The sequence below is a fragment of the Episyrphus balteatus genome, chromosome 1 (genome assembly GCF_945859705.1).
Source record: "Episyrphus balteatus chromosome 1, idEpiBalt1.1, whole genome shotgun sequence".
Taxonomy (NCBI): domain Eukaryota; kingdom Metazoa; phylum Arthropoda; class Insecta; order Diptera; family Syrphidae; genus Episyrphus; species Episyrphus balteatus.
In genome coordinates, this window is record NC_079134.1 from 116,930,457 (window position 1) to 116,942,507 (window position 12,051).

General features: G+C 32.4%; 1 protein-coding gene across 1 annotated transcript; it reads left to right on the forward strand.

Annotated features, from left to right (window-relative positions):
* Positions 1 to 6,093: 6,093 nt before the first annotated feature.
* Positions 6,094 to 10,768, forward strand: LOC129906037 (uncharacterized aarF domain-containing protein kinase 5). The gene is made up of 7 exons (XM_055981660.1): positions 6,094 to 6,225; positions 6,290 to 6,877; positions 9,309 to 9,554; positions 9,629 to 9,794; positions 9,847 to 10,198; positions 10,254 to 10,418; positions 10,484 to 10,768. Exons 1-7 carry the CDS (start codon positions 6,211 to 6,213, stop codon positions 10,590 to 10,592), a joined length of 1,641 nt encoding a protein of 546 aa, XP_055837635.1. The 5' UTR covers positions 6,094 to 6,210; the 3' UTR covers positions 10,593 to 10,768.
* The last annotated feature ends 1,283 nt before the right edge of the window (positions 10,769 to 12,051 follow it).

Below are 12,051 nucleotides of genomic sequence, written 5' to 3' on the forward strand. Positions count from 1 at the left end.
CGTCCTAGTTCGGAAGCAGTGTATGCAGACGATCGTCCGAGAAAGTCGTCCGAGTAGTTCCGACCCGATGTCGGCCGATAATTCGGTTTTAGTGTACGCGAACGGTTAGCCTCTTGGGCTTAGTTGTTTAGCCCGGAGATTTCTCTGGGCTTAACTCTTTGAAGAGTTTTAAATCTGTGCTACCAAACTAATTTTTTCATAAATTGTTTAGAATTTGTTAAAAAACGTGAAAATTCACGTTTGGAAGGACAAAATGTATTAAAATAGTTTTGCTAGCATACATTTTTGTATCTCTTTGTAAAACATACAAGAAAAATACAAGAAAATGACTAAAGCGAAAAATATGACAACTCTAAATTTTTGTTTTGTCTGCTGTTTTCGGAACATTCAATATACAGTGCTGCCAAGATTTCAGGTTAAGCCCCGAGGCGTTTTTTTTGTCCAGTTAACACCGGTGGTAATAAAAAACACACCTAATATTAGGTTTGTTTGGGTAGGCCCAATTCAATTCAATTCAATTTAAAGTTTATTAAGACTTTCTTTTTTTTAACATTTGATTTATAAAAGTAGTAAAACTAATACTAGGTTTTTTTTTTTTTGCTGACTTGGAATTGGTCTAGCTTATACATACAAATTTTTATAAAAAGATTTACATTATCTTGTTGACAAAGTAATAAATAACTTGACTAGTTACATATGTATTTAAGTGTTGCTCAGGGCACTTTTCAGAATGTACATATTGTGATTGGGTACTTAAAACTAGATAAAAAAATTAACAAATTAACAAGAGGCAGATATCGACTCGTGCCAAAAAGGACACAAAAGTCCCCTCATTGACACGAGTCGATAAATGCATCATACCACAAAAGGTATTACATAAGTTTTCATTATACATGGTATAAAGTTTAGTTAAATAAAGCAAGAGCTTTTGAATATTTCATAAAATTTGTACATTGTTCATTTAATTACATAAAGCAAATAATTTAGAATTTTCATAAAGTTTATAAATTTGTACATTATTTAAAAAATTTTTTGAGATCTGGAACTGTTCAAGTGTGTTAACATTTTAATTAAAAAAAAGCCACAAAAAGTGTTTGAATGAGTTGAGTTCCATCTATTAGCCTCTATATACATTAGGATTGCCCCTCCCTTAGAAGTCAGAGAGGAATTCGTTGTCATGAAGTTGGAATAATTGGGAAGACGAGGGGTAGGCCCAAAACAAACAAATGTGATGTTTTGAGCCCAAAACGTGTTTGTGTACTAAAAAAATGTGTGTTTTACGTCAAAGAAAACTTTGAAATATTTCCCTGCAAACCAAACCTCAGTAGTTTAGGGGAAAATACAACCACCAACAAAGCTTATTTTGAGGATGTATGTGTTTCCTTATTTACCAAAATCTCTCCCCTCCAAAAATAGAAGTTTTGTTTCTCCTGAAAAAATAAACTCTTCTTTGATAAATGGGAGGAAAAGAGCGCAATGTATGCAATGCACAAAGTTTTGTCTCTTTTGTAATGGCGGCTCGCGTTTGATTTGACTTTTCCTACACTTTATATTTTCTAGTGAAACCAGTAAAACCTTGATAGCCACAGCCACAGCAACATCAAAAAAATTTTTCGCTGCTCTATTTGAAGAATAAAAATAAAAACAATTCAATTTAAAAAATATATAATCTTCTCAGTGTTGAGTGTTATTTGTGAAAACTATTTTCTCTAAACAAAATATCTACCACACAAATTCTTCGGCACACCACAAAAATTTATTTCCACCATCAAAATGCACAGCCTCAGCCTTGTGCATTTAGAAAAAAAAACGCTGCTCGCGCTAAATTTTAGCTCCCATACAAATTTTTGAAAAATTTTATCTCAGCTAAAATGGATCCCATACAAATTATCGATAACTTGTATGGGAGTTTTATCTCGGCTAAAATTTAGCTCGAGCAGCGTACCATGTTTTAGCAATTAAATGTTTATATATCATTTTTTTTAATACACTTTACACATACGACTTTGTATAGGGGTATTCACGATCCGATGCAACTGGTCTAGTATCATTGCAAAAGTGTAAAATCTTACAACACTACAACAACAAAATATATGGATTGAAATTCTACAATGGTCTTGCACTTTTGCTATACCCTAACCCTATTGCAAAATAAAAATACAAGGGAGTAAAATTATTTTTGACAGATGGCAGCTCACCGTCGCATCGCCCATGATAAACAGTTTGTCTTTTTTATTCTGTTTATAATGGTTGTCGCTACTCATGTCCCGTAATTTAGTTTCTAATGATGTAAAATAATAAGTGAAAATTAATTAACCCGAACAAAACAAAGAATTAAATTCTAAAAAATGGAAAAAAGAACAAGCAACGGTGGAGGAAAAAAAAAAACATCATTCATGCTTCAATAATTACTATAGATAAGAAGAGGGGCGTTCACGATCTATTGTAAAAAAATAAAATTTTACATTTTTACTAGGCCTGTTGCAGCAGATCGTGAATACGCCTTATATAAAATTGGTTTCTTTAAGAATTTTTCCGTCTTTAAATTTTAGGGGTATTCACGATCCGATGCAACTGGTCTTGTATCATTGCAAAAGTGTAAAATCTTACAACACTACAACAACAAAATATACGGATTAAAATTTTACAACAGTCTTGCACTTTTGCTATACCCTAGACCTATTGCAAAATAAAAATACAATAGAGTAAAATTATTTTTGACAGATGGCAGCTCACCGTCGCGTCGCCCATGATAACTGTGGCCCCAATCAATAATCGCTTAAGCCTGGTACGCTGCTCGCGCTAAATTTTAGCCGAGATAAAATTCCCATACAAGTTATCGATAATTTGTATGGGATCCATTTTAGCTGAGATAAAAATTTTCGATAATTTGTATGGGAGCTAAAATTTAGCGCGAGCAGCGTACCAGGCTTTATGTCTGAAAATCCAACTTTTGAGGAGAGCAGTTGGAAGTTGGATTTTCATTCAGGAAAAAAAATAACGAACTTTTAGCACAAAAACGAAAATGATTCATAGAGTGGACTTAACCCTTTATTTTATCAACTACTTATCTTTTGTTATTATTGTTTATTTTCAACACAATTTTTAAAAAAAATTCCTTAAAGTTGTTTTTGCAAATTTGATTCCACTTCTTCTGAGTAGCTTATGTCACTTAAGCTGTTTTTGCAAATTCAAATAGTTTTATCATGTTTCTTAAAATAAAATAAGCTGTTTTTGCTTACGAATTTTTTGTATTTATTCATTTTAAGTGATATTTTAATAAGAAAAGAACTTTTGAAGATTTGCAAAAAACGCTTAAGTCGAGTTTGGTTGTTATTTATTGATTATGCAAACTTCATTATTGAATAGATTTTTTATTTGGAAAAGTATCTTAAAATTATAGGTGTGTTTTTTTGTTTATCTATATAGATTTTGTGCAAAAAAACGACATCGAGATTTTTGAAATCAAAACAATTTACGTGTTAAAAACAACAAAAACTTTATCTGTATAGATTTTTGAAAAATCCAGATAATTATCCAGATTTTACTTTCTCTCGATAAAAACAGTAGTGCCAAGGTACTTTATTTGTTGTGTTCATACAAAAATATCTGAAAATATTAACAACAAAAAAAAAGCGGAGAAAACGAGGTTTGAAAAAAACTATCATAGAAAAAAATAATCAAAAATTTGTTTGTCGGCTATTACATGAAGCCTCAAGAGACTTGACTCTTTTTTCGAATTTTCTTTTGATAATCATTCTGTGAGGCGCGTACTATTACACGATGCCTCTTGAGTCAAAGACTCAAATTTGACATTTATCCTTTAATTTAAGTATTGTTGTTGTTGTATTCTACCATGTTGAAAAAATAAAGAGTGGAAAAAGAAACGTCAAAAAAGAGTCTCAGAATTTTGGCCCACGACTCTCCGGTCGGATAATTTTTTGTTTATCTTCTTTCTCTCTTGCACTCATTAGTTTTGAAAAGAGGCGCGCCTCTTGAGGCTTCATGTAATAGCTGACTTTGACATGGTTGCATTGAAATGTTAATATCTCGAGATATACGCAATGCACTTTTCAGATAAGTGTCTTAAATGGATCCTGATAAGATTGTTGAACAGATATGTATATAAAATTACCAAAGTTTTTTTTCGAAAAATTAGAAATAAAAATAAAAAAGTTTTCACATTTGATTTTTAAAAAATCGAAAAAAAAATCCAATATGGCTACCTTCAAACGCTTATAATACAAGAACGACTCAACTAATACAGATAATTTTTGGTTTTTTGTGAAAAAACAATTTTTTGAATCCAACATGGATGCCATGGCCATATGAAAATTTTTGTTTGCATCCAACATGGATGTAATTGCCTTCCCACTTCGGAGTTAAAATAAAAAAAAAAAACAAAAGCAACATTTTTGACAGACAGCTGCCAAAGTATATGTACAGTGGTGCCAAATATTTGCATGGATTTCAAAAATCCCGATGTCGTTTTTTTGCACAAAATCTATATAGATAAACAAAAAAACACACCTTATATAAGTAATTATTTATAAACGAAACCATTAAGTTTAAGAAATCGTATGTGAGTTAAGGCTTAACTACATACACCACTTTTTGAAAAAGTACAAAAGTGAAAATATTTTTTTTCTGGCTAGCGCAATTGTTTTGTGAAAAAGAGTATACAAATTGTTTTTTGGACCAAAAAATAAGCTTTCTGCATCATTAGTTTTAATTTTCCAGCCCGAAAAACTACACAAAAATGCATTTGAAAATTTTCACTTTTGTACTTTTTCACTTTTTGAGCCAATGTAGTTATACCTTTAGGCGCACAGTACACATAATATGTGTACTGTGAGTTAAGCCTTAACTACATTGGCTCAAAAAGTGAAAAAGTACAAAAGTGAAAATTTTCAAACGCATTTTTGTATGGTTTTTCGGTCTAGAAAATTAAAACAAATGATGCAAAAAGCTTATTTTTTTTGTCTAAAAAACAATTTGAAAACTCTTTTTTACAAAAAAATTTCGCTAGTGAGAAAAAAAATATTTCTTTTTCAAAAAGTGGTGAATGTAGTTAAGCCTTTAGGCGTTTATTGTTAACGTCCTTTTGTATGAAATGAAATAAGCGATTTTTTCTTTTTGATATATTTGTGTCAAAATGACAGTTACAAATCCAGATTTTTTTTCTGTAGTAAAATATGGTATGTAGATCAAGATAAAACAAAAAAATGACTTTTCGCTTAAGTCGACTTAAGCGGTTATTGATTGTGGCCACAGAAAACAGTTTGTCTTTTTTATTCTGTTTATCATGGTTGTCGGCTTGTCGGTACTCATGGTCCGGTAATTTAGTTTCTTTTGATGTAAAATAATGTAAAATAATAATTTGAAAATTAATTAACCCGAACAAAACAAAGAATTAAATTATAAAAAATGGAAAAAAAGAAGAAGCAACAGTGGAGGAACAACCCTATTAAAAAAAAACATCATGGATTTCATTCATGCTTCAATATTTACTATAGATAAGAAAAGGGGCGTTCACGATCTATTGTAAAAAAATAAAATTTTACATTTTTACTAGGCCTGTTGCACCAGATTGTGAATACCCCCTTTGTTTTATCTATTCTAAAAAAATAATACTGAAGTTAGCCGTGCTCGCTCGATCTGCTTCTGGTCGGTTAATTGGGCTTTTAAGCAATTTGTCTTTTTCCTTTCTATCATAACTGTTTATTAAAGAAGTACAAGAAAAAACCAACCAATCAAATCAAAGCAATTCTGAGGAAAACAAATGCATACTGAGGAATTGATACTCAGAATTGAAATATCAAAAGTTTTTTTCTGTTTTTTTTTTTTCTTCGACACTGACGTTTGGCTTAAAAGCCCAATTTTAACCGAACTTAACGAGCGAGCCCTGATCGAGCTCAGAGCTAAAAAAAAAATAATTTTAGCGCTCAGGGCTCTCTGAGCTAAAAAGCAACACAGTTTTTTTTTTGACAGCTCAGTTCCCCGCTAGCGGCTTAAAACAAAAAAGCCTTTAATAGGCGAACAGATCTTTGGGACAAATATGTCATTTTTCTTTTGCTTTTTCTGACATTTTTGTGGTGTCTTCTTGGTTTTTGCTTCTTCCAGTTTCAAAACAAACGTAAATAGAAATTTATTTTAATATTTTTCGATTAGCATCTAGACGTTTAAGCAGATTTTTTGTTTTTTTGTAATATGTTTTCCTTTAATGTAAGTGCTTTATTTAAAACATCTAAACCAACTACTTATTTGAATTATTTGTTCTTCCTTTCAGAAGTTACTTCTAGTTCGTACCCTGGGCACCAGTCAAGCGAAACATTTAGCTAGAAATATTAACATCATCAAAAAACGCAAATTTTCTTATTTCAAAATTGGAACAGGGACAACTTTAACAACATTTATTGTGTATGATTACGTTGTAAATGATTTTACTTACTGTGGCGCAACAAGTCGATTTTTACGTTCATTAAAAGTGGCAACACAAATAGCTTTCGACTACTTACTGCTTCAGCAAAAAGAATCCTATGAAAACTATGAACAACTACTTAAAGAAGTCCATTTGAAAAGTGCCAAAAGATTACTTGATGCGTGTTTGAACAACGGTGGACTGTATATTAAAGTTGGTCAGGGTGTATCGGCAATTAATCATATCTTACCAATTGAATATACTCAAACTTTGTGTAAACTTCATGATCAGTGTTTGCAAACAACTAAAGAGGATGTTCAGGAAGTCTTTAAAAGAGACTTTGGACAGCTGCCAGAAGAGATATATGAAAATTTTGATTATAAACCAATAGCGGCAGCAAGTCTTGCACAAGTTTTTCGAGCTAAACTGAAAACAGGAGAAGATGTTGCCATTAAGGTAAGCTATAAAAATCCATAATGTGTAAACAGTCTAAACTTATTTAACTGCGAACTCTATTTATTTTTCTATTATACATTCCCTTGTACATAGTACAGTACCTTGCCATATTAGGCCCAAGCGAAAAAATACAATCTTTGGGTTCTTGTTGCTGAATTTTAAAGTTTTTGTCGAAATATCGTATATTTTTTTTTTTGTCTATTTACTTACACTTGTATCATGCAGATACGGATTGACTAAACAAAAAGTTAAAGAACCAGTCCGGTCCAATACCTAAATTTTTGTATCGAGGGATAAGCCTCTGTCGGCACACGGGTGCGAATTTGACAGGACAAAAAAGTGTCTTTATAAAGGTGAACATTTGAACATTTTGGAATTGTGAATACAGTATTCGAATTCTAAGGAAAATTCTACATCAATTTCATATATGATTCTCCATAAAACAGTGAGGCCGAAAAAAGTTCTAGTGCCATGAAAAAGTATAAACCAAATTCGCAAAAAAGAGGTGTGCCTACAGAGGGTTAACTTTATGACAAGTGCCCAATCTTGCATAAATATAGAAGGTGTGATTGTCTACTATCTCACGGAAATGATGAGGTTCCTTTTTTATTGTGGAAAACACCATAACTCCAGACCAACACAAAAAGGAGCTTGGGAACGTTTTGCTTCTACGATTTCGGAATAGGCTCGAAGCTTTTGTATTTACGGAAAATGAGTTTCTTGACATAAAGTTAAGAATGTCACGTTATTCCTCGATACAAAAATTTAAGTATTGAACCGGTCGTCTGGTAATTCTTTAGAAAATGTCTTGGAGCTTATCCCCTTTTGTACGTTATCTTTTTTATCAAAATTTATCAATTCTTTAACTTTTTTTTCAAGTCAATCCGTATACATATTTCGACAAAAACTTTAAAAATTCAGCAACATGAACAAAAAAATTTTGTATTTTTTTTATTTGGGACTAATAATATGGCAAGGTACTGTAGAGGGGTTTGAACAATTTGTTCGCCTAAAGCCTAGTACGCAGCTGAAGCGAAACGAAATCTTCCATACAAAATTTCGTTAGCGAAATTAAATTTGTTTTTGCATTAAAACTTATTTTCTGATGTTTTTTCTTGATTTTTTTTATTTGTACTTTTATTATTTTTAGTTTGCTATAATATCCCATGGTATTTTTTCTTTAACATGTTTGCTGTTGTTTTTGGAGACTTCAAAATTTTTCGTTTCGCTTCAGCTGCGTACTAGGCTTAAACATTGATTAATATCTCGGAAAAATTGACACAATTTTGCTGCGAATTAGTAAACAATTTGAAGTTTTGATAGTAGTATATACCATCTGGGGGCCTATTCTGGTTCTTTTTGATAGAGTAGTATATACCATCTCTTGTATCTAGTTTCATGAAGGTGCTAGTGAAAAGACTGCAAAGTGATATTGGGAGAAGCGATCGCCCTTCTGACCGAAGGTAAACCCAACAAACTTTAAAATGATGAGAGCAGACTACAAAGTATGTGGGAATCTCTGCAAAGAACTTGCTTGATGAAGGCGATTTTACTGCTAGGATCTTCCAAAGGAAACTACCAACACGACAAAGAAATATGGTTATAGAGCGATGGAGTCAAAGCAGTTGTATCAAGGAAAAATAATGCTTCCCAACTTGGTCAAAGTCATGATAGTATTGCGACAGCTTTTTAATTTCCCAGGATAAAATTTCCAACAGCCGAATCTAATTTAGAAGAAGTACCCGACCTTAAAGTCGAAGCAGTTAGCGTTGCGGTGAAAAACTCCAAGAAAGAAAATTTACTTTGATTCAATTTGATGAACAAATTCGGAGAAAGAAGATCTATGGGAAAAAAAACTCATGACCGGGTGATGCCTGTTTTCAATTTGTGCGAAACTGTAGTAGATTTCATGGGTCGTTAGTGCGCTGATGTTTTGGTTGGGATCAAGTATTAAAAAATATCTCAATCGTATAGCTATGAGGATAGACAATTTTATTGTAGGGCCTTGGACTAGCTATGAGGATAGGATAGCTATGAGGATAGACAATTTTATGGTAGGGCCTTGGACTAGCAGGTAAAGTTTACTCGAAATTTTGAAAAGTGGGTCTCGCAATTCTTTGTCTGTACGGCCCAAATAGCTAAGGCGATTCATTTTCTTAAAATCATTGAGTCAATCGTATCGGTTGGCTACCTAGAGGTGAAATTGATTTTTTTATAACCAAAACTAAAGGTACATGGCAGATCACCATTATGGAAAACATATATGCTTCTCAAAATCGTTTGCACCACAAATTTTAACACAGAAGCGATATGGTTCTTTGACGCTTAAATGTAGAAGTGGAACATGATTCTAACCCTTATAACAATAAGATTAAGTTTTTATTTATGAATTAAAGTTGTTAAATTATAAAGACATAACTTATCCCCACAGGTGCAGTATAGTGATTTACAAAAACGGTTTACAAGCGATTTGGGAACCATTATGTTCTTACAAGATATTATTGAGTTGTTCTTTAAAAATTACAACTTTAGTTGGATAATGCAAGATCTAAAGAAAAATCTGATACAAGAATTAAATTTTGTCGAAGAAGGTAAAAACTCGGAGAAATGTGCAAGAGATTTGCAAAAATTCAAATTTGTATATATTCCCAAAGTGTACTGGAATCACACAAAAGAGGTTGGTATAACAATTCATCAATTAATGTTGAAATAATAAATAATATTTTGTACAATTTTCACAAAAATAATCAGAGAGTTCTCACATTGGAATGGATTGATGGAGTTAAAATTACCAACATCAATGATTTAAAAAAGCAAAAACTAAATCTTCCAGAAATAGATTTTAAATTGTTTACAATTTTCGCCGAACAGATTTTCAATACTGGTTTTGTACATGCAGATCCACATCCTGGAAATAGTAAGTTACGAAATATATTCCTTTGTCCTTACAATTTATTTTTGAATTAAAGTTTTTGTCCGAAAGGCCAAAAATAGCAACGCATCCGAATTGGTAATACTTGATCATGGACTATATGAAACAGTGCCGGAAAAAGTACGTCTTGCTTTGTGTGACTTTTGGGAAGCCACTGTTCTAAGAGACGAAAAGAGAATGAAACGAAGTGCATCGGCTCTTAATATAAATGAATACAAAAATTTTGCCCAGGTATTGTTTCAGGTTCCATTTGAAATAAATGGAGGGCAGGTTAAAACAAAACTATCCGATGAAGATATTAAATATATGCAACTAGTAGCCAGAAACAATTTTGATCGAATAATGCAAACACTTCGAGAGATGCCAAGAAATATGCTATTTGTTGTTAGGTAAGAAATGACTAAATGTATAAATGCATAGCAACATTAATGCTTTTATTTGTAGAAATCTCAATACTATTCGAGCGATAAGTCGTCATCATGGTGATGTTGTTGATCGACCAAAAGTAATGGCGCGTCATGCTCAAAGATGCTTGTATACCAAGTATAATTCATTTGTTGGCTACTTGCGTTGGATTTGTAGAAGAGCTCTTTTTGAGTATTGTCTATTGTAAGTTTTTAATTTTCTCCTTTTATTAATGTTTTTCCTAAATTTTTTTTTTTTTTTTGTTTCAGAAAAAATTCATTCAAGACGTCAGTTTTTAGTTTGTATATAAATACTTTGTATAAACTAGGAAGATCACCAATTACATCCGAACAAATTTTCAAAGCACAAAAAGCTTGACAACGTTTTATTTTGAATTTAAGTATTCATGTCATTGGTCGCGCTAAAAAGTTATCGATGTAGTAGGGAATAGTTTTAAGTAAATATTGTAAAGTCAAAATATACACACATTATTGTCCTATTTTTCTAAAACTTTGCGTTGACTACTTACTGAATAAAGATGCACTTTGAATCAATGGTGGATGTCAATTCTCAACCTCTGGTAGGGCCCCTCTTCAGTCAGCCCAGTCATTAACTAGCTGACCAGACCAAGTTAGTTGAGTACTTTGTCCACTTGTGAGCACCACCTAAGATGGCGCCATGTTTATTTATCAGGGTTGAATGTTCATACACGTTCCACGTTTCTTAGCTATCTTAACGGATCTTTGCTTTGTGAAAAGGTCGATGCCGTTGCTCTCCACTCTTGCTCTTGTCCATGCCTTCGCCCCATACAACAGACCGGGATGATAAATCTTATTGTTTTAGGTGTTTATATGAAACCAGAATTTAAATTTTCAAACTTATAAAATTGAATTTTGTACAAAGTTTTAATAGAGTTTAATTGTTTTTCTTTACCCTTTTAGAAACCCAGGTGTTTGAATCTTTGGTGTATTAGTGCACTGTAACCGCCCTGAATATGGTCTGGTTTTTCTTCTTCTTCATTGCAGACTGTACATGTTGCAATATTTACTAGTCCCAAAATGTTTACGTGCTTTTTTAGCTTACTGTGGCCGTGAGAATACCAGTGATTATCCTGAGATTGCTTCTACTTAGACTGGTACAGGATTTGGCCCGTCTCAGTTTTAATAGTTTTGCCCAGTCTTATCATTTCCTGGCCTCCTAATATTTTTTAATTTTATTTTTAAAAACCTTTTATTTTGCCAAGTTGCATAGAAACTCCAATACTAGCTTGGAATTGATTTCTTGACACATAAGTGTTTTTATACGATTCCAGAAAAAAAAAACAATCACAAAATTCGATCATAGTGACGATTTGTAAGATATTTTCAATTAAGAAAGGATTCGAGGTTTATTTCTGCACATTTTACAATGACATCTATTGTGGATTGACCCATTGGTACGGAGAGTTTGGTACTAGGCCTAAAAACGCCTGCAACTGTACCTTCCGCTGTACCACTAGTTGATAAATTCTCCTACCCAATCTTTTTTAGTACTGAGGTGTATTTTGTAGTTTTTTACAAGGTTATGGTCTGTGGCCATGCCATCTCTTGGAAAGTCAAGGAAGTTGGGTGTTTTCATAAACGTCGGAAATCTGCGTTACTACAATCGTCTTTCTGCTTTGCTGCATTAATGAATGTTTGCAGGCCTGCGTTAGTACAATTTTCAGCAGTCACTGAGTGCTCATAAACGTCGGAAAAAAATATAAAAAATAACCACAGAATGAGTTTTGAGTGTTGTTTGTTGCAAAAAAATACATACTTTATTTTTCAGTTCCCGAAAATATTGTTTTAAATAACAC